This window comes from Strix uralensis, chromosome 4, assembly GCF_047716275.1.
Source record: "Strix uralensis isolate ZFMK-TIS-50842 chromosome 4, bStrUra1, whole genome shotgun sequence".
NCBI lineage: Eukaryota > Metazoa > Chordata > Aves > Strigiformes > Strigidae > Strix > Strix uralensis.
This window is the reverse complement of record NC_133975.1, coordinates 102,646,000-102,669,659: the sequence shown is the minus strand read 5'-3', so window position 1 is coordinate 102,669,659 and position 23,660 is coordinate 102,646,000. Positions and strand designations below refer to the sequence as shown.

The following is a 23,660-nucleotide window of genomic DNA, read 5'->3' as shown; positions in this document are numbered from 1 at the left end:
AGCCTGGAAACATTCGTTCTCTTTTTTGCAACTGTCTGATCCATCACACATCCTTTGTGAAACCAATCAAATTCTAACCAGGACATGGCATACAAAACCACTTATCAGACTCACAAAGAGACGACTAACTAATGCAGACACATGTTGGATTTCACAGCACACTGGGCATATCACCCCATCTATCCTCAGAGTACTTATCATTGCTTCTTCCTTCTGACTGGGGTCTTAGTGAAATGCAGTAAACTAAACATCTCCCTTCTTCAAGGCACCAGTGGATTGAAAAACAGATTTACAATGAGAAACAAGTCTAAATCTCAGACTTTGAGTGTCATCCATGGTAGCTAGGTCTCCAAAAGCAGGAGTAAATTTCCCATGCAGAGTTCTTCATGTCTATAATCTTATCAACAGATGTTACAGTAACTACATTAATTGAAATGTAATTAATTACACACTGTGCAAAGCAAGCAGATGCTTCAGGCAGTGGATTTCACTAACAATATTTTTAAGAAAGGAATGCAGAGGTAAGTAGTTGGTTTTTTTCTAGTGGAAGGGTGTAAGCAAATCTGTGATGCACTGCAAATCTGTGATGCACTTGGATTATTGAGATTTGCTGAGAAAACACTCCAAAGCCATGTGTAGGGCTCACACACACATGCTGTGGATGTTACACATGTAAGGACTTGATAAGGACACTGCATTAAACTTTATCAGAATTATAAAGCATTTAAACTTTATTACTGAGCTGAACAGTCTACTTTTAAAGCTATTTATTTCAAAGGATATTAAAAGTGAAATTACAGAAAGAATTAGAAATGGTTCCCAATTAATTAAACAATAATGCATTATTGATTTCTTACCTGACAGCTGAAGTTAGCTTAGCTGTATTATCAGAAAGCATACTTATTGCTCCTTCATCCTCCCCTTCTATACCCTGGGTTTTGGGGAAGGGTTTGGAAAGAGGAATAAAAGTAGTCATAATAAATACAAAGATCACACATGCAAATACAGTCAGTACAATCAGAACCCATTTTCTCATAATGGTATTAAAATCTGCACTGTGTTTTGTAATTATTATGGAAGTTATATAAATGTAACGCCAATAAACGCAAGAGATCGAACCTTCTCATGAAATATGGTACTTCTAGTCCTATTCTTAAGATTGTTTTATGCCTAAAATTCAGCATGTGCTGATAATTTTTGTGTGGGGTGACAAGAGTGGACTAAGCATCTCTACAAGTCCTATTATGCTTTACATAAAGCACATATAGGCGATAAAACTTACCATGATACTTTTAAGTCTTTTGACTTCATCTTCTTGGGCTCTGTAGGATTCCAGCTCTTGCTGAACAGACTCAGCTACCTCTGGAAAAGGACTAATGCAAAACTCTGCATTAGGCTCAGTTAAATCAACAAACTGAAACACTAGAACCAGACAGGTTGCACGACCAAGATGATCATGAAAACATTTTCAGAAATATCAATACACAAATCATGCAGCAGTATCAAATCAGTGAAAATAATAACATCTTAGTGTAGGTTTACTTAAACTTTCAAAGATATATTCATTGCTTTCAGTATTTTCATATAATTTTGAGAAGAACAATTTTGTGCTCTGTAACAAAAAGCTAATATACAATTAATGTGGACAATGAATATTGACAATGATCATTCCTTAAAAAAAAAAAAACTTCAAAAATATTTTCAAAGCAGCTTAAAAATAGAACTACCATAATATGAAGAAGCCTTAGAATTTATATTGACTGAATTAATATAAATTCTGTATCTATACAGCTTACCTGCCCTTATGTTTTTGCCAGAATTTGTCAGATGTAGTTAAATCATAGGACTTCTTATTTTTTTTCTTAGGTCTAGCACCTGCTGGAGAACTTTCCATTCCTGTTGATTCTTCCAAGTTAACTCTATTCAGATGGAAATCCTATAAAAAGAGGAATCTTATGTAAATATTTGACAGCTTTTAATTATTTAATCACTGTTACACTCAACCAATTGTGTTGTAGAATGTTTTCTAAAAAAATATTAACACAGCTATTTATTACCATTTCATAAGACGGCAGGAAATGGTTTACTAACTAACTAGATAATAACAGCAGCAATGTAACAATTCCAGAATTACTCACACTTATTGAAAAAACACCAAACAAGGCAATAAATGTTAAGCAAAGACATCTGACTGTCTCACATGCAGCCAATCTTCTGACACTGAACTCCGAACACTGTTTTCTGTATAGAAAATAAATTATTTAGCAATAACTGAGCTCTAACAACTGGCCAAAACTAGAAAGTATAAAAGTTTCTGTGTTGCAGACAAAAAAATGTTTCCAAGGCTGAATTTCACTTACACAACTACAGCAAATGTATCAAAGCTGCAAAAAAGCTCATGACATCAGCAACAGGAATATCCACCACAAGGGCTACTTAGCTACACCTTCACAGCTTCTTCCCTATTTTTTTGTACGCTAGTGAAACAGTGAGTGCAGGATAAAGCAACAGTTTTCCACAAAGCTGCTATTTCTCCGTATAGCTTTTCTTCTTCCACAGATGCACGAACCTAGAAACTACATCTTTTTGTTAGATTGCAGAGTTCTGCTCACATAATATGTCACTACACTGCTCCCTGTATGTCTTCTGCTTCTTTTCCCAATTACTTTTGCCAAGGACAGCTCTTTATTTTCTGCAGCACACATATTCCCTCTGGTTTTCAGCAAAGATTAACAAGTACTCCATTGCTGACTTTATTCTAACCCTTTTCAAGAACATTTAAAATTTCAAAGGTGCTCTTTGCTTGGCAAGTAATGATAGAGTCAAATCTTCAACTATACAGAATCTGCCATTAGAATAGATATTTTTTCCAGAAATAAAACTCCACTTTATTATGTTCGTTACAGTATACAGAACTAGAACACTGTAAGTGAAACTGTCAAATAAAATTTTTAAATGTTTCTAGTTATCCCGTGGCAGAGTTCACCCTTAAAATAAAATACTATAAATGATTCATGCCAGAATAGAAACAAAACCAAGTAGCTACTCAAAGGAAACACACGCAGTCAATGAGCACAAACCTCATCTTACAAGACATGTTTAATGTTTCAGCAAAAAATGAGTATTTTTCAAGTACATATGTTCAATAAAGACTTAAAGAAAAAAAAAATTTGATTGTAAATTCAGCTGTAATTTTTAATGAAGATCTATGTTTTGGCTCAATCTAACTCACCAGTGACCTGAGTTTCCAAGTTAGTTTTGGCATCTACAAGTTGTTTTACCAAAATGATTCTTATTGATTAAGTGTTTCTCCTTTCACCTCCCCATTCTGTCTTGATAAGGCTTTCTATCCATGCCTCCCATTTTTTTGTATCCACTCCTGAAGGGTTTTTTTATTTAGAAATGGGAATCTCTTCATCATACAAGCCTGTTTATGTGTAGAAACATCACAATTATAATCTAAATGGATGCAGCACACAACTTTGTGGCTGAGTTAACATTTAGTTCAACACCCCACAGAATTCCTGGACTATTGTAACTGAGAGCTTAAATGAAAAACAATTTTATTGAAAGTACAGTTTACATAATCATCACCTTGGTAACACTTTCATGGTTACAATTTATGGCCTTTTAAAAGGCTACTGCGGTTATTTCATGAAATATGATCTGTAAGTGAAGAACCTGGCATGCTTGTCTTTAAGGTGAGTAACTTGACTGGTTTTGAAATTAAAATTTTGCCCTTGACATGGAATCACAGGCCACTTGGTTATAATTTCACTAGACAAATTCAGAATCCTATCGACTCAGTCAAAAATTAGATGCAACATGCAAAATTTAACAAGTTGTTCCAGAGAAACTACTGAAGCCTGATGCAGTACAGATAGTATCCAACGATCCTCAAATCATTCTTCCAGTGTTATTCTAACACCCCTCCATATTTGTAGCACTAGTTGTCCTCAACTTTCACTCCATCTTTAATCCCTCTGCATCTTGATGCACCAAAGTCCTACTCCCACACATGCCTGAGGCCACTTGACACTACCTTCTCTACCTGGCAGCTGTGAGTAGGAGGCAAGTACATGGAGTTTTGCATGGATTTACTATCCAGTAAATGAGCATTTGCTGATTAAGTGGTTGGCAGGTAACAAGGCAAAATAAGTGTAGACCTCATGCAATAGTTTACCCCTGTAAAAATTCAAATCTGGGTTTTCATCCCCTACTCTTTCACTGATTTTCAAAAGAAACCTGTAAAAATTCAGTACTTCTATTTGCAAATCTCTAGCCAGTTCAACAGTTATTGGAGAAAACACAGTGCAAACTGTGTTTTTTTAATGTATGACTTTCCTAAAGAAACCAGGCCAAAAAATGTTTATTTGTAAAAATCATCCTTAAGCTTAGGAGGAAGGGACTTTTCATAAAGAATGATTTACATAAAATAGAAGAGTGTTCTAAAACATCCCATTAGTGCTAAAATATTTTCATCATACCAGTGCAAGTTTCTGGATAACACTATATTTATGACTATACAATTCACAACCAACTCTGTATACAAACACATATGTGCATGTGCATATTTTATGTATTCCTCTAACAGTCTCAATAAGAAAACCAAAATATTTCTCAAAGCTAGATATTGAAATGATTTTCATAACTAACTCTACAGTATAAAAAAGCATCCAGATAGCAATTATTCTTACTCATATTATCTTTTATTATTTACTCCATAACTATGTATGAAATGCATAAATTATAGGTGAATAGTATTTGCTTTCATTCAAGTACACTTCTACTACTGGTTTTATAAAATAAACTTGAGGAAATAAAAGTGGTTTAAGGCTATCTGGATTTCAAAAAAATTATTAAAAAAGTCTATTTTAGATTCCTCACAGTAAGGCCATATACCACTTGGTATCTCTATACTGAACACCTACACCACCTTGTGGAGAAAACCAGAAACAGGTATTTTAAGAAATTCAAACTAATACTTAAATTGGTTTAAAAACTCATTAAGAGCATTTATTTTTCAAAACCGAAATGCACTTAATGGAGTCCACAGTTTACATAACATAAAAGATCATGAACTACTGATGAAAAAGCTAGGATTGCTGAATTACCTATTTTTTCATAATATCAAGATTTCAACTTTTCAACCATTTTAGAAGTTATTGCTAAATAAACCTTCTCGAGAAAATGTTCCAAGTTGTTTTTTACTAAACAACTTCCGAATAAAACAGACAAAACAGATTTTGGATTAAGAGAGAATTTGGTGTTAAGTTTAGTAACAAACTGAGTGAAAAAATAGTTTTGGTAACAAAATCAGATTTATTCTTACCAGAACATCATGCACTAAAGCTTGGTATGTCCAAGTATGATGTAGAGGAGTTGCTAAATCTATGTTTCTGTCAACAAGGACTAATAGGGGCCTTTGGAAGCTGAAAAGATGACACTGTATTAGTACTTCTTTAAACATGTAACATCCTGAGTGATATCAGCCACCTTTACATCGTATTTCAAGTTAAAAGCCAAACTGACTATGCAGAGTTCCTCCAGCCTTCCCCAAAGCACCTGGGGCTGATCACTGCCAGAAATTCCATGAATCACTGTCTTAGTAATGATAAAAAGATTATTTTATTTTGTACTAAGAGAAATTACCAATGCATAAATATTGAGAAGAAATCAAACCATTAAACAGTAACTAGCCTTTTAGGTATTAATTAATATCTCTGTGTGTGGATACACATTTGAGTTCCAAACAACTGTCTGAGTGGGTAATATTTGACCTTAATCCCCATTATAAACCTCAAATATAAAATCTCTCTTTCAAGAGTTTTTAATTTCACTTTTCTCTTTGCTTGTATATGAAGTCTATAAAGAAAAAATCATGAATTTCTGAGATGCACTGTGGCAATTTCATCAGTACTCAATTTTGTGGAAAAAGAATGCAGACATGCCTAAATGTCTTGGGTTATGGCTACATGAAAAATGTATAGTGAAGATAGGAAGGCTGTGAGTTGACAGAACATTATTGCAAGCATTTCCCTTAAGCACATTAACCCTACAGTAAATGCAATGGCTAAATTACAGCATATTTGAACAGAGTAAAAGCATGTTAATTCCATGCTTTGGATTTCCTTGCAGTAAGTATTTTCACATAGATATATAATCTCAATACTCTTAGTCACCTGATTCTGAAAACCAAAGATCTGAAGCCATTTAATTGGTTAAAAGTTCCCATGTTTCCCTTTCCTTGCATTTTGAGTTTTTGAAGGTAATGATGCTATGCTATCAGGAAAACAACCCCTCTGAAGGAAAAACAGTGGTTACAATTCAGTTCCTATGAAAATGAGGGAAGCGGTATTTCACAGCTATTCTCTCTCCTAACACCTTTTAATCTCATTCCATTTTGCCACCCTTGATGTTTTTTCTGTCTTTTATCCAAGTTCTACTCTTAATTTGAGATAAAAATATGACTATTTCATATTCAGCTAGGAGATCACAACTGTTTAATTCATCTAGTTTTCCCAATACATCTCCTCATCTTTTCCTATACAGTGTAAACTCCTGTAATACACTTTCCTAAGGCAGCCTGTGGAGTATTAAACTATCTGCAGGCAACTGTATAAGCAGGAGGCTAAGTGAGAACACATTATTAGAAACATGCAAGCATCCACAATGTCTTTTCTCACCCCTCTTTCCCCTCAAAGGATTCAAATGGTCATGACTTCACAGTTCTTAACTACCTAATTATCTAAGTGGTAGTCCTTAAGCAGTCCTCCTCTGGTACATATAGGGATCAGCTGAGAAACACTTGTTTTTGACATAACTACAACTGTTAACAGTGCTTACAAGTGAGAAAATGGGTATTTCTTTTTAATGGACTAAAGGTTGCTGACAGATGTGTTCAGACATCCAATTGCATATCCTGGTCCTGTAAACTGAGTGTATTTGCAGGAGCTTGGTTCTTGCTGTTTAGAGAGTGAACAAAATTACATGGCTCATTAAATAATTTCTCACTGTCCTAGGAACTGCTCACTTACTAGCTATAAAAGTTTTCAAACCAGTTATGCTAAGAGATTGGAAAACTCCCTGAATTCTTTTAATACAGAATTTGAACCGAATTCTTGCAAATACAGTTTTCAGTACAGTGGTGACTTATTCCAATGAGGCATTCAAGACAACTGATATATGAAAAATAAAAATACATAGTTGTTACTAACACCATACCTGAACTGGCCAGCTCCAAGTGTGTCACCTGTAAAAAGACTGTTTCTGGCATCTCTTAGATTCTCTCTGAGCTTCTTATCTAATTTCTGAGGGAGGAAAAACCAGAACAGTTTTTAACAAACCAATGGTTCCCTAACCTCCTTATATGACCAACATTTAAAGATCTGTTGTGCTGTTTCTGTAGTTTATAAATGTCTTAGATGCAGGAAGTCTAGGTCCACTGCACACAGGAAAGAAAGAAATCTCTTCCTTCTATTTTCTCCCTCCAGCATTTATACCTATATCCAGCACTACACAGAAGATGTTCTCTTTATGTCCACTAATCTTCTCTCAGGCAATCAGCACCCTCTCCCTAAACATGTAAATAGAAAATACCAGTAGGAAACACCAAGAGGGAACCACAGCAGGAGCAGCAAACTGGGCTGTCAGACACTGCCACACTGTTTCATAAAAATGATATTACCCTCAATATGAATGAATGCACACTGAATGCTTAGGTTTAATCAGCATTAAGGCTTCACTGACAAAGATGTGAGGAAGATGGAAGAAAAGAAGCACAGTGACTCCTATTGAAGACAGTGCTGTAGGGATTTTTAATTGTGATTTAGTTTGGCAATTTCATCCCTACTTGATGATCAAGTTCAGTGTAATTTTGATATAGAAGAAACGTCTTATACTTAATGGGGTTTCCCAGCAAGATAGATAAAAACTTCTCAGTAAGACACACAGAAAAGCCCAGGCCAGACAGCCACTTTTTAAACTGTGTAGACAGAGCTTAATAGTTGTAATTATAATGCCTGTCAGAAAATCTTGATAAACTCTAGATTAGGAGTGATTATTCATGTGTAAGTTTCTCATCAGCTGACTCCATAATATTACAATTTCTACAGATGAGATCCATGGAACTGAAATCAGAAAGGAAAACTGGTATATCTCCTTTCTAGGTTTATTTTCTTCATAAGGAAAAGGATACAATGACACTAGATCTCTGCCTAGTATTGAGAAAAGTAAACAAGGTGTTAGGAAGTCTTTAAACAATATTTGTTTAGAAAATAGTTTCTTACCACTGCCACCATTTCAGCTGCAGTTCCTCTTGAGCATCTGATTATAGGAATAGCTCCTAATAAAAGATATATTGACTTCTACTTGCATTATAATTTTCAGATTGTAAGTCAGTGCACTATTCATAAAACAAATTTTTAGTAACATTCTGAGATTATATTTTTCAAGTGGACAATAAAAACATGTTAAATTTGTCTCTTGCGGTCTTTATGAAACGAAAAATGCTATACAAAAATATAAATAAAGTTTTACAAAAGTCAGTTAATACCTCATACAGGAATTGATGAGAAGTATCGTGTACACTACAAAGATAGTTAATGTACTGTGGAGGGGACAAACTATCTCATACAGAAGCATTACAAGTTATTTTCAAAAGGTTAGAAGTCCCTTGAAAACAGTAATAATAAGTACTATAACGCCACCACAATGTATCAGTTACAACTCACTGCAGGGTAATGTTATTTTCAAAAGCACATTTTCCATTGGCTTTCAGGATTCAGGTTTCAAAATCTTTAGCTACTGTTTCTCACTTATCTGTATTAATATGAAAATTCCAATACCACAGCATTTAAGTGACTGAGTAAAAAAGATTTAATTTGTATCATGCTAACACTTGAAAGAAGGAACTCAACAGGTGCAAGGGAATGTCTCTTGAACAGACTGCCCGATAGCAATCCTCAGCTCCCCTTGTAGGAATGCCATCTCAGACTGACTGACTTCAGTGAGAACTTAGATTACATGTCATCATTATGAAAAATGTATACGCTAAGCACAAGAAAACTCACACTAAAGTAAATTTAATATCTCTTCCTACTCCTTGAATTATTTCAGTTAGATATTTGCAAGGTTTGTGTGAGGGTTTTCTCTCTTCTTTTTCTGTGGGTATTTTTTTGAAAGCTACCAATCCAAACTTAAAGCACTATTGATCTTCATTGCAAACTGGTATTTTGTAAAAACAGTGAATCCAAACCTTTGCATTTCAGTATTCTTCTCCCACTGACACCAAAGACTAAGACTCAACTCCCATGTAGGACAGTCTTTATTGTCTTTTGCAGTGATGTACAGCAATAATTCGAGCAAGATCATTAACCCACCCTGTGAACCATTAAGATTCCTGCCACAGATCTAACTCTGCTTTTAATTTGCCACAGGAAATCACTAAACTTCTAGGTATCTCATTGAACACGGATCTCTTCTAAAAGGAAAACATATGGAAAATATGCTAGAGTTTGAAAACTTACCAAGTGTAACAAAAAAACAGAAGAGACTATCAACAATAGTGTCCATTATAGTTTCCATTTCTGTGTCCGTTATATCTGGTCGGTTAATGGCTAAAACAGTGTGGAAAAGAGTTAAGAATAGGGTTAAAGTGCCACTTTAATACTGAGAAAGCAATCCTCTTCTTACCTAATGGCTGTCAATAGCCAACAGCTTTTGTTGCAGAAGAGATCAAATTGTGAAATGCCCCTCTTAGCACATCCATTAGTTTGTTCTTTTTTTTTTTCTCTTTTTTTGAGCAAAAAATTGGGAGAACTTAATTATTGCCCACTGTATAAGGTCAAACACTACACAATCTTTTCCAATTATCTCTGACAATACATACTGTAATTTCTGGATTGTGTTAGTATTGCACTATTAAGGACCTCCTAGAAAACCATGTTACAAAACAGAAATGGCCATCCACTTGGAAACCATTTTTCAGATATAAACTCCACAAGAATTACTTGTGTAATTTAAAGAGAATTACAGTATGCAGTTATCTATATTTAAAGATTCTAAATCCTATCTCTTGTAATGGAGATTCCTTTTCCTTTTTTAAGACTTTTTTAATAAATTTACTCTCAGTCTCTAGGTTAGGGGTAATTCCCAAGTTCTAAAACATTTCACACTACAGATAGGAAGATTTCCCTCACATACTTAGGTCAGAACAAGACACACGTAGCAACATTTCTATTAAATAACTAACACTGACAAGTATATAATAGTCAAGAGGAAACATCAAACCTAATCTTTTCACAGTTCTCAAGATAAGCACTGTCTCAGGATTCATGCCATAAATCCCATCCTCATTCGTTTTATTTTACCTTTAGAAATTTCTCACATAATTACCTGTCTTATACTCTTTCTTCAAAAAATGAACTTTAAAGCTCTGAATATTAAGCCTTCCATCCAAAATTTATGCATGGCCAGTCATAATCATAATTCTTTAACTTTAAAGTGCTTTTTTTCCCCCAGCTTTTGTTCTCTAGAACTTTAGAGAGAGGGATTATATTTCTATCAGCAGCTATTTTAGTAAGTCAAAGTTTTTACTAGACTGTTAGGATGACAGCAGCAATAGAAGTGCGCCCCTTAGCAATTTTTTACTTTGAGTTAAAGTTTCTGAAATATCAGCATTAAGAAAGGCAGACTGTTTCCAATATCTGTATTTTTCTGTAATAAAAAGCTTTGAAATTAACTGGGGCTATCTTTCTGTAGTTAGCTCCAACTAATGGTCTCCCAGTTTACAGGAGGGAAATAATCTTATTTTTACACCCTTGCCTTTCTCAATTTTAAAATTTAATTCCCTATTATTATGTTTAAGGTACTCATTGGTGATGCTCTGGTAATCTGCATACTGTCAGTGCCTTCTAATTTTGTGTAACATGCACATTTTATGAGCACATTCCTTTTGTTTGTACCATAGCAATCAACACAAATACTCAGTATTACTGCTCCTTAGGTCAACCTTTGAGAAACTCCATTAATAATCTTTCAGTAAAATGTTCTATCATGTTTTCTATATCCTCCTCTCTCTCCACTGTAACACTCTTATGGGGGATACATCTATTACAGAAAAGTAAGCCTAGGTCTCCTACTTTTTCTTGTTTTACAAAATCGATCCAAATTTGGTAAAGAAGCATTCCAATAGCATCAAACAGGATGCCAGGAACATCGACTTTATACCAATATTACCCATTTACTCTTCCTTCTTGTTGTGGATTAACCCCAGCCAGCAACTAAAGCACCATGCAGCTGCTCGCTCACTCCCTCACTCCCAGTGGGGTGGGGAGGAGAATTGGAAAAAAAGTAGAAGTCATGGGTTGAGATAAGAATGGTTTAATAACTAAACTAAAATAGTAACAATTATAATAAAAATATTATAATAATAATAGTAATGAAAAGGAATCTAATAAAAAAGAGAGAGAGAAATAAAAACCAAGAAAAGACAAGTGATGGACAATGCAATTGCTCACCACTTGCTGACCGAGGCCCGAGCAGTGAGCCTCCCCCCAGCCCAACTCCCCGTTCATATACTGAGCATGACGTCCTGTGGTATGGAATATCCCTTTAGCTAGTTTGGGTCAGCTGTCCTGGCCATGCTCCCTCCCAGCTCCTTGTGCCCCTGATTGCTGGCTGAGCATGGGAAACTGAAAAATCCTTGACTTAGGATAAGTACTACTTAACCGTAACTAAAACAGCAGTGTGTTACCAACCTTATTCTAGCACTAAATCCAAAACACAGCACTTTACCAGCTACTAGGAAGAAAATTAACTCTATCCCAGCCAAAACAAGGACACTTCTACACAGTCATAGAAAAACAGAACCAGAGGGAGCCTGAGTGATTATCTAGTCAGTCCTCTTGCCCGAAGATGAGTTAAACCCATATTATTTCTGTGTCTAAATGAATTCCCAAAGCTTCCCAGTCATGAAAATGCCATCATGTTTACAGGTAATCCATTCTAATATTTCACTATCTTTAATGTTAGGAAGTGCTCTTAATATTGGACCGGAAACTTTTTCGTTGCAATTTAAGCTCATCACTTCTTGTCCATTACTACATGGACAGAGAGTATGTGTTATCTCCTTTCTGTCTGTGAAAGCCTTTCTCCCTCCAGCATTTATACCTATATCCAGCACTACACAGAAGATGTTAATTGAAGAATGTTACCATGCTTATTTGTCCTGACATTACCTCTCTGTCATACATTCATACAGCCATACAGCCAGGAAATCAGGAAACTGGAAATTAATCTTCTTTGTTATATTTGTTCTTAGTTCACCCACTCAGCTACATGTGTGGCCACACATGGCAGTGCTGCTGCAAGAAGAGCAGCCATCTTTCATCACCATCAGATTTATATTGATTTATGTAGATCATGAAACTATATATATGTAAACTGGCAGTTTCCTGTTGGGTTACTCTCCAAAGGCAAAGAAGACTGCTTTTTCTTTGCCCCTGCATCCCTACTGCCTGCTTGTGTCAGATCTAGAACTCACACAGCGAGGTGGATCGACTCAGTGCTCTAATGGAAAACTAATCGCTCTCTATGGGAAATTAGATTTCCGTTTGATGAGCTTTTGAAAACAGCCCACTTCTAGATTGGTTTAAACATACTGTGAAGCCATGTGTTGTGTGGTGAATTTCTGATGAATTCAAAACATTTTCCGTCATTCTAATTCCAATTCCTTGTTAGCTAGCAGGAATCTTAAGAGAGCTAGTCAAGTATCTTTACATACACACAAACACATCACAAAACAATTATTACTAAAACACTTAACAGCAGTTAAAAAAAAAGTCTGCTTTTCAAACAAAAATGCCCTTCATTCTGACAATGGAATCAATCCCCAGTGTGAGAGAGAACTCACTATTATGCATCCAGTTTTAAAGAAAGGTAAGGACTCTGAAAATTGGGCAAGAGAGGAAAAAATTCTTGCCTAAATATTAGGCATACAGAGACTTTTCACCTCTACCTGGTCACTAGTGAGTATTCTGTGCATCCAAATAAATCAGGAATTAACTGTGTGACACCGTGTGTAGACACTGTGACATTAATGAGGAGCTGTGGCTAAAAAAGGGCTATCTTGCCTCTGACTTACACACTTCTGCTGCTTCCCTTGCACCAGATTTGTAGATCACACAAATGAGCTGGTATTTTCTATGGAATGAGTCCATGAACAAACACTCTGCAGCTCCAAGATTACTGGTTCTGATGTAAAAGGAGGAGAAGATGAGGGAAAGCACAGCAGGGGCAGCAAGACAAGCCACCCTGTAATAGCTAGCCAATGAAGAGGGGCAGGAGAGGTAGAGTGATAGTTCTCTGTTGATTTAGCATAATCAATTAGCTAAATTGATTCAGCACAAAAATGAGATCAAAGGAGGGAGGAAAACCATGTGGACAATTATGACAACTAGTTGACTTGAGCAGCCATAGCACCACAGCTGCAGAGGTAACTGACCTAAGGCAGGCACTTGGTGTTACTGCTAGGTTCCAAAACAGGTCCAACAGCAGTCCCAAGAAAATAAAAAAAAGAGTTCCATGAGGCTGACTTCACTTGCAACTCTGAGACTTTACGAAGAAGCTGACATGCTTGGCTCACGTGCTTGCAGAAGCAATCAGCAAATCTTATTTTCTAGAACGCCCTTTCCCAGATTCTTCCCTGTGTTACTCCGGCCCCTGATCCTAACCATCTCCCCTTGCACACCCCAACATGTTTTCATGTCTTGAGTAAGAAAAGCAAGTATCCACTGGTCGCTGTCTAGAAGATACAAGAAACTCTTATCAGTTAATGTTTTTTGCTTTGCATTCCTTGCAGTAACTTCCCAACTGACCATTCACACAGAAACAAAATACTCAATTCCTTAGGAACTGCAGAAGTGATGATGACTAAATAGTGGTGCCTAAACACAGCAGCCACCCAGTGTTTATCTACATGTGTAAACAATACGGAATTCTTCTTATATTATTCCATCTATAAAAAGCCCTACTATCCATATATGTCTATACTGCAGTTTTGCTTTATTAAATGTGTTATCTAAAAATACGTAATTATTTTTCAATATTAGAATACCATGTAGTAAAGATGCTGAAATTAATATCTAAGACCTTGCTTCCTTCATGACTTTAAACTACACATCTAACAGATTATCCTGAATTCTGAGCAGATCAAAGCAAAATGAAATAACTGTTTGGCATTAGCTACAACTTCAAAATTAAATTTCAACTTTAGACATTCTGGTATAATTTTTATAAAAATTTTACTTACCACGATACGAAACAAGTTCTTTGTTTTGGTTACACAATACAAACATGTCATCTTCTAAAGTAATAAAATTAAGATACTGATCAAAAACCTAGAAATCAAGGAATAATGGTCAGAACAGTCCAGAATGAAGCATAAAAAAACCTATCTGTGATTTATTGCTACTTCTTTTTGAACCATTTACAGAACTACCTATTAAAAGAAAGAAATGCAAGATATAATGTATGAATTAAAAAGCCTGTGTAAGGATTGAGTGATAACACAAAACATTAGAGCAACTGAAAAGTGCTAAAACAGTCCAACTTCAAGTATTGCTGTGGACAAATTTTTAGAAGCCAATCATCACTGAAAAAACACATATGGAGGACATTATGGGTTTAATTTTTATTATATGAAGGATATGAAGGACTACAACATAAACGGTGCTGAACTCTCAGGCAGGAGAGAGGAAAGAGGGCAGTATCTACACAATGAGAGATTATAGCTCACGAATTCTAATTTTTCTGTAACGTACCTGTACATTCAGAAAATAAAAATAAACCTCTCTACAGCATAAACTGTTAATGGGACATCACAACAGAAAAATAGATTTAAGAAATTAGTTCACACTGCTACACCAACTTACTCCTGCTGAAGACCTAAGGCTTAAACAATACTAATAGCTTTCATTTCATTTCACAACAGTTTCTTTCTCTCATGCCAGTAGTACTCCCTAACAGGAGTGACAAAAACTGAATGTATTTAAGTATATATGAAAATAATTAGTTAATAATTTGCCAGTTTTGGTACAGGTATTCAACAAAAATAAAAGGGTACATACCTGACACCTGCCTTTAAATCATAAAGGTATAGGAGTGTACTGAATAACATTGTGTATGTATAAAACATTCACCTCTACAATACACTGCCTATTTTTAAAATGACAACTGCAGTCACACTGCACCTTTCATGCATTTAGGAGCTAAAAACCCCACCCCATTATATATGCACTGGATGCACTCACTGAGGTGATGAGATCAGGAATACTCTGAAACCACTGTATTTCCCCTCTTATCGTTTAGCACGAAAGTCTTGCAGCACTTGGGCTTTTGACTAAGCTGAAGTACAGTAATAAGCTGCATTAGTGAGATGACTATAGATTCCCTTTTTTCCCCCCAGTAAATCTATGCCTGACATTGAATCTAGCTAAACATTTATTTTATTCATGATTCAGTCAGAAAAGCTGTGTACGGCACTGATGTGGCCATGTAAGAATGCAGTAACACCTGTAACGGTAGTATCTTTAACATTAGAGACTGTGGGGTTTTCTTACCTTAGCCACTTGAGTTACTGCATTAGCACCTATGGCAGCATTTGCAATATCTTCCAGTTTACTTCTTGAAATGGCAGAAATAAAGTTTAAATAATAAGATTCATAAAGTTGGTTTCGAAGATCCTAAAAAGAAGGAAACCCACAATCTTTTTCCTGAATAAGTACTAATATAAAACATTCTTGCTTTTACTACGTGATGTTGCAACCATCCACAGTCAGACTAAATTTTTGGAAGTACTTAACTGTCAGTTTGTACAGCCCTGTACGCAGTGTTTTGACTACATAACTAGATATAACAAACCTAACATGGAACTGCAAAACCTAGGAAATTAAATGTAAGGTACCAGATAGCAACTACTGCTCCACACCTTACCACCAATCAAAAGTACCCTTTGCTCTTCCTCCTTCCTTTGGTGAAGATGTCAACCTTCCACCGATTCCCCCCAGAGCATGTGAAAAACTGAGGTTAGCCTAGTCCAACCCCCTGGCTCAAAGCAGAGTTTTGCCTGTATTTCGATTTGTGCCCACTGCCTCTTGTCTTTTCACTCCCAAAACTCTCTCTCTGAAACACAGAAGACACATTTACCTACTTTCTGCGAAACTGAAGTTTTGCATGTAAAACTTTTGGGTAATATTTTTATGACAAATATGTGCTAAACTATAAAAAAAATCCTAGCAAAGGTGTTCAGACACGCACAAGAACTAGATGTAGAATGGTCAAGCTCCAGTTAGTGCAGGATTACTTCACACACTCTACCTCTGTTGTATCCGCTCGTCTGAAACATTAAACACGGAATTTACCTGGCACATTCTGTCAATATTTTCTTCTGTTGGCATTACAAAGTAAACAGCTGGAACATCTGGAATAGCATCCCGATCTGAATGCAAAAGCCTGCAAAGAAGAAATAATAAATCTCTAACGTGTTCCTCCTCTGATTTGTGTAAAATTGTAAAAGTTAAAGAAATTATTTATTTATACAGACACATTTAATTTCCTACAATTTCTCCCTATACCTATCTAGATTTTAGCAAGAACAAAACATGAAAAAATAGCAAAATCGTATTTGTATAATATTTGGCTGAATATGTTAATAGAGATCTCTGCAGTTTATTCAAAGTTTGAGAAAAGACTTTGCAAGTCTTCAAAAATAGATGAATCCATTCAGAGGAAGGTAAAATAGTACATCCACAAAGTTCATATACCAAATATCAATTGTTGACATAATAACAAAAAACCTGCACATCTTATACTATTAAACTTGCCTTTCCTGCTCATTAAAACAAAGACAGGCAAGGTGCTTACATGTTTCTCTCACTTTTTTGATGATATATCAACATGTTAAACTGTGTTTCCATTTCTAGCCTTCAGTTAGTAAAAGTTAATAAACTTTTTTTAAAAAAATAAATGTATTTTCAGAGATCCTCCACAACTGTAACCACAGCTAAGGAATGACAATGAACTAAATAAACATAATCTGGAGAAAGAGAAATGGGAAATCTCTTAAAATAATACTTAAAGATTCTGTATCTTTGACAAGAGACAATTAAAATCTATGTGCAAAACAACAAGCAGAGAATATGCAGAGTCCCATGAAACAGTTTGTGCCAAAATAATTTCAAGATATATGAATACACAGGGAATTGTAGATTCCCCAAAACACTTACTTAATTCTTATTTTTGAGCAGGGGCCTGCTCTACTTAGTAAGAAATCCTACTGAACAGTGTTTGAAATGACCTTTCCACTCCCCAATTCTGAATAATACCACCTGATTTTAGAAACAAGACAGGGTATAATCTTTATTTTACAGGTTATTCATCAAATGATTTTCAATGTTTTGTTTGTGATTCTGAGGGAATATTAAATAAAGTTTTTTTAGCAAAAAAAAATCCCAATTTTTTTACTTACAGATGCAAAGTGATCCCCATATCTCTCAGCTCTTTCACTGAGAGCAAAGGTGAGATTATATCTTGGCCAAATCTGTCATAAATGAGAACCTGAAATAGATACACATCTTTTTACAAAGTGGTGTAAAAAGTGGATACGGTGGATACAGGATACAGGAATTCAGGTTTAAGTACTGTCCTAAACTGAAAAGTGCTAAACATTTACCAATTCATAATACATCATAAATCTGTCATGGTCTTCCATTTGTGCTTACTAATACAAAAACAAACAAACAAACAAAAGAACTAAAAGAACTCAGTGATAAAGGAAAATAAATTAATCACTTCCATCTCCTGAAAAGTGTCAGTCAAACAGGGATCTGCTGTCAGAAATTTGTTATTGCAAGTGCAGAATTTCTCTGACTGCATTTGGAAGGAAGCAAAAGGAGAAGCAGAGAGGAAAAAAAGGAAGTGGCAAAAAAAAAGACATCAGAACGGATGAAGAGACAGAATATATGCATTGCAGTAGCAAAAACTTCTCACAAATTACTTTTTAAAGCTAATAAAGGTAGCTTGAGCTCAGTTGTCCTAAATTTAAGGCTATCAATAGCTCTTCCCTTTCTATGGGCTTCTTTCTAACTCTGTGAGTTCACCTGTAAGGTATCATGTAAGTTTCTGCCACGGCTATCAATGAGACCTAAGTATATTTCAAAAACGTCCTCCTCAGTTGCTCATTAAAATATCGCCTAAGGAATCAGTCATTGGGTCATCAAGCAGCCAACATGTCAAATACGTATTTTTCTCAGCAATTCTGATATTCAATTCTGTATATTCATTGCACACAGGAAAAAATATTTTGTACAAGATAGGAACATGGAGAAGATACTCAACTTACTTAAAACTTGAAAATCTGAACTTTTTTGAACACTATAAAATTCTCCTATTCCTGTTCAAATAGTTCTTACCTTCCATACTGGTTCTCCTGTGCTGTTTTTAACAGGAGGAACATTGAAGTTCAGCATACGTTTCAAAGCCACTAGAAGATAAAGCAGAATAATGCTTTACTCTCTTTACACTTCAGCTATAAACACATTACCAGGATTTTATTATACGTTTCATTTGAGAGGAAAACCATCATTAAATATAAATGCAACAAGTCACATTTTCATTATTTTTATGCAGCTTGGACTGACAAGTGGCACACGTCAGCTAGAATTTATGGGCTCTGGAAAACACTGCAAAAGGAAAAGAAGCAAGTCCCAAAACATGAAGAAAGAATCTCTCTCCTTAGTTATACAGGCTACATTCTGTTGCAGTTTGCCTTAAAAGTAATTCCAGTATCTTCCTGAAGATGCCTTCTGTACAAGTAGGAATGAGTTTGCTTTATTCCCCTGATCTGCTTTTCCTATACCACAGGAACAACAGTATACCCACAAGCAAAAAATACCTTTTCACCTGACTAAAACTGATACACATTTTGAAACATTTTGTGAAGAAATTGCTGCTTTAAGGGGTACAAAAATGCCCCCAATTTGCAGCAGGAAAACTCTCTGAAACAGTAATGAGCTTTCATTTTACCTCCCATTCAACACAGAAATCAAAGCAGATTCCTTCACCTACCTTTGACTTACAAATCTATTAGGTAAGGAGTCCTTCCTCATTTATCTGATTAAACAGTACACTATGTGCTGCTCTCCCATTTTTGACTAGAAGCAGAAGACTACTTGCATCAATGTAAGTTAGTGGCTGTTCTCTTCAAACTCATAAACAAAATCATCACAGAACTTTGCAAAGAGGAAAAACTTTCAGAAATCAGGGCAATATACACCACTTAGCTCATAAATGGAGAGCAGTAGAAATGGTTAACTTCTAATTCTTTAGCTGAATGGTGCTTGTGAGCACTCTCAGTGCAGTTCCCCTGGAGTTTACAGTATCACAGGGCAGCTCAGGCTGGAAAGGACCTCAGGAGCTCTCCAGTCCAACCTCCTGCTCAAGCAGGGTCAACTGTGAGGCCAGGCCAGGCTGCTCAGGGATTTATCCTGTCAAGTCTTGAAAACCTTTGGGATGGAGATGACACAACCACCCTGCGCAACCTGTGGCACTGACTGTCCTTGTGGTGAAAAAGTTTTTCCTTATATCCAGTTTGAATATGTCATTTCAATTTATGCCTGTTGTTCCTCACCCTCCTGCCATACACTACCACAACGAGCCTGACTCCATCTTCTCAATGCCCCCCCCCGCCTAGGTCCTGTTAGGTCCCCTTGTGAAGCTGCCACTTCTCCAGGCTGAACAAGCCCCAGACCTGATGCCTCACCTCACAGGGCAAGTGCTCCAGCTCCTGACCATCTCCGTAGTCCTTTGCTGAACTCCCTTCAACTGACGAACACCTTTCCTGGTCTGGTAGCCACAAACTGGACACAGTATCTAGATGTGGTCTCCTGGGGCTGAGTAGGGGGCAGATAATCACTCCCCTCAATCTACTGGCTGTGCTCCTGTGAATATGGCCCAGGATGCTGCTATGTGGGGCACACTGAGGGCTGATGTTCAGCTTGCTGCCCACCCAGAGCCCTCGCGGGCCTTTTCAGCACAGCTGCAATCCAGTCTGCCAGTCCCCTGCACGTTGCAAGGGGCTCTTCCTTTCCAGGTGCAGGAATTTACATTTGTCATTGCTGAATTTCATAAGGTTCCTGTTGGCCCATTCCTCTTGTCCATACAGGTCCCTCTGAGTGGCAGCTCTGCCTCAACTATATTAACCAATTCCTCTAGTTTGCTGTCACCTGCCCACTTAATGAGAGTGCACTTTCACACATCCTTCAGGTCTCCGTTAGAGATTTTAAACAGGACAGGTCACAGGACAGACCCATGCGGTACTCCAGTTGTTACCAGACTCCAGGTTTAGTATGTATGATAAATCACAACCCTCTGAGCCTAACCATCCAACCATTTTTTAATTTATCTAGTTGTCCATCCCTCCAGCTCATAACATCCTAACTTGGATACATGAATACAATGTCAAAAGCCTTGCTGAAGTCAAGGTGACATACTCTGCTCTCCTGTTGCCTACAAATCTAGCCATTTTATCACTGAAGGCAATCAGGCTGGTCAGGCATGATTTATCATACATAAATCCATGCTTGCCTTCTCCTTCACATGATAAGAAATATTTTCCAAGAGGATCCACTCCATGATTGACTCCAAAGTGACACAAAGGCCTCAGAGAATTTGTTGGTGAAGAGCGAGGCAAAGAAGGCATTGGGTACTTTAGCCTTATCTGTGTCCATCACCACTAAATTACTGGCTCCATTTAGCAATGATTCAACATTTTTCCTTATTCATATTTTCACAACTAAGGTCACAGCAGAAGCTCTTGTCATTGCTCTTGACATATGCTGCAAAGTTGAGCTTTGGCTTTCCTAACACCATCCGCCCATGCCCAGGCAATGTTTCTAAAGTCCTTCACAGTCTCTCCCTGCTTTCTCCTCCTGTGTGCTGCCTTTTCAAATTGCATTACCAGCAGTAACTTGACCATGGGAGGAAGCAAGCTAGCAGTGAGTGCTGGATCTCCCTGGAATTCAGCCTTCTCCACTTGCTTAACACTTTTTTTTCCTTTGTCTTTTTTTTTTTCTTAACACCATGGAACAATCCCAAAAGTTGATTACAGACTACTCCTGGAGTCTTCACTCCCTCACTGCCACTGCCACCTTCCATACATTTCAGCCATATGAGCAATTTTGTATAGAGCTCCACAGTTAAGTATTTTGGTACTACTGGACCTGAAGCAGCTGCTTTGCAGAGTTTATCATTTAAATTAAAACTTGGCATACACTCTCTACTAAGGAAGACAGCAATCAGACTACTGATGTGCTGTGACAATCATGACAACCACTCAGCAAGTCTCTGGGTTTCTTTTTTGTATTTACATTGCCATTTCATTTATATTTAAGCTGAATGCTTGCTGGGGCAAGGATCAGGTTTTTACTGTGATTGCACAATGATATGCTTTGACTGGTTATGAACCAGTATAAAGGTCACAACAGATGGTGCACGTACATGGTAATACAAACACTAAATGGTAATAAATTTTCTCCTTCTTCTGAGTATCTTTTAGTTGTTCAATCTACCTCCTTGCAAATAGCGTCCCCAATGGAAGACAACATGGATTCAGTGGTAAAGGCTGACTGAAACAATCAAGTAACAAGGTGAAGCACAATAGAAAAGAATAAAACTGTAAGAGTAAGGGCTCAAAGACTTTACCAGAAGGCTTTGTCAGAAAGGTAGCAAAAAAAAAGACTAAAGGATTGAAAAGGAACATCAAATAGGACTATTAATGGTAGCTGACCCCAGGAACGAGTTGCAGAAAGTAGGCTTCTGGTACAAAAAGAAGATAGAGAATACTAGTAAATATTTAAGATCCACAGAGAGACTCAGACGGAGATTTTTAGGCAGACGATTTTAGACATTTCATGTTAAATAAATGCACCCAGAATCCTCTATACCACCAGAAAGATACTGCAGTTGTCAAGGAGATGGTGACAATATTACAGCTCAAACTACTGAAAAAAACTTTGGCAAGAGAGGGAAGTAGAGGACTACGGAGTTGACATGCTCTACGCTTTAGGGCTATGCTCAGATGGGTGGCTCAAGGCTCCACAAAGCAGCATCAAGACAGAGAATAAAGAGTCAATTATGGACTCGTAGCAATGTCTAAAGAGGGACCGAATAACTAACCCTTTGCCCACAGAAAACCTCCTCCATAATTAGTTGTGTCTGTTAATCCCATGTTCTCAACTTCTTGAGGGTCAGCACACGCTCCGAGGCCCCCGCGTTAACAGGAGCATCACAACAGCTGCTTTGTTTCCGCACCACTGAACAGCATTTCCCGTTGATCCTTGCCACGGGCAGAAGGGAAGCCGAACCAGAGGGAGAACACAACCCGCCCCCCACGGCCACGGAGGCTGGGCACCGCGCAAGCCCCTCCCCGGGAACGATTTCCACACCACGGCGGCACCTGCAGCCACGTCCCTGGGGCCTGGGCCCGCCGCCGCCCGGGCAGGGCACAGGCGCGGCCCTGTGCGTGCCGCACCGCGGGGCCGGGCGCCCGCGGCGGGAGCTGCGGACAGAAGCCCCGGAGCCCCGCACCCCCGGGCCCGCCGCTGCAGAGGCTGCCGAACGCCGCCCCAGCGGCCGCCGGGGGCGGAGGAAGAAGGCCGCCGTCTCGTTGCCGGGAGACCCAAGCCCGGCGAGAGGGCGCGAATCCGCCGGCGGAGGCCGGGCGGCGCCGGGACGCCCACGTCCCGTCCCGGGGCCCCGCCGGGGGAAGCAGGCAGGAGCCCCCGGCTGCAGCGTGAGGCCCCTTGCCCCCTCCCCGCCCCGGGGAGGGCACCGCCGCCACGGAGACCGCGGGAAGCCGCTTACCCGTCTGCTTCTCCCGGATACCGGCCGCCATTTTCCTGCCCCGCCAGCCCGGCCGCGGCGCGGCGCCCCGCCCACCGCCGCGTACGCAGCCGCCGGACGACGTGGCGGCCCGTAGGGCGGGGGAAGGCGGGTCCCGGCCGCCCCTCCTCCGCCCCTGCCCGGCGCGGCGCCCCGCCGCCTCGGCCGGCCCCGGCCCCGGAGCAGCCGCGGCCCAGCTCGGCCCTCTCCCAGCTCCGAGCTCTCCGCGCCCCGCCTGGCCGCAGCGCGGGGGAAGGCGGTGCCTCCTGCCCGGAGGCAGCCCCGGGGAGCCCTAGGACCAGCCCCCCTTCGTGAGGGAGCGGTAATTAAGTGCAGCTTATGATTTAAAATTTGGGCTTGTTCTTTTCCCCAGCTGAGAACAAAAGAAGAGGTTGAGATCTTTCAGACACCAGGGGGGTGCTCTTTTCCACCTTTTCTCCCCCCAGGAAAAAGTCTCATTAAAGAATTTTTGCTCTCCTCTCAGAAAATTTTCAAGAAGAGATAACTGAAACACTCCATGGAAGATCGCTTAAATGCAACCAGGGCAGCTCCGAGGTGCTTAGTTTAACTACCCGAAAAGGACTGATGTTGCAAAACCAGGCAGCTACCTACAAAGTCAGTCATCAAGTTTTAGTGAGTTACTGAAAAGGAAAATAGTGCAAGTTTGCTTGCGTCTGCCTCTGGTAGCATACACCAACATGCAGCCCGCCTTCAGCTCTCCA

General features: G+C 38.4%; 1 protein-coding gene across 5 annotated transcripts in view; it reads right to left on the bottom strand.

The window, feature by feature from the left end:
• Positions 1-23,043, bottom strand: part of SCFD1 (sec1 family domain containing 1) — a 56,630-nt gene extending 33,587 nt beyond the window's left edge. For 3 of the 5 annotated variants that reach the window (XM_074868217.1, XM_074868218.1, XM_074868220.1), the window contains exons 1-13: positions 22,921-23,043; positions 18,471-18,541; positions 17,528-17,616; positions 16,422-16,512; positions 15,621-15,743; positions 14,312-14,399; positions 9,528-9,617; positions 8,289-8,344; positions 7,225-7,310; positions 5,333-5,432; positions 1,797-1,936; positions 1,283-1,373; positions 858-931 (exon numbers count right to left, since the gene is read on the bottom strand). In XM_074868217.1, the coding sequence (XP_074724318.1) occupies positions 858-931; positions 1,283-1,373; positions 1,797-1,936; positions 5,333-5,432; positions 7,225-7,310; positions 8,289-8,344; positions 9,528-9,617; positions 14,312-14,399; positions 15,621-15,743; positions 16,422-16,512; positions 17,528-17,616; positions 18,471-18,541; positions 22,921-22,951 (1,130 nt within the window). In that variant the 5' untranslated portion in view covers positions 22,952-23,043. Of the gene's footprint in view, positions 1-857; positions 932-1,282; positions 1,374-1,796; positions 1,937-5,332; positions 5,433-7,224; positions 7,311-8,288; positions 8,345-9,527; positions 9,618-13,504; positions 13,527-14,311; positions 14,400-15,620; positions 15,744-16,421; positions 16,513-17,527; positions 17,617-18,470; positions 18,542-22,920 lie in introns of those variants that run through there. The other 2 variants (XM_074868219.1, XM_074868221.1) reach the window with 2 other exon arrangements.
• Positions 23,044-23,660: the final 617 nt, after the last annotated feature.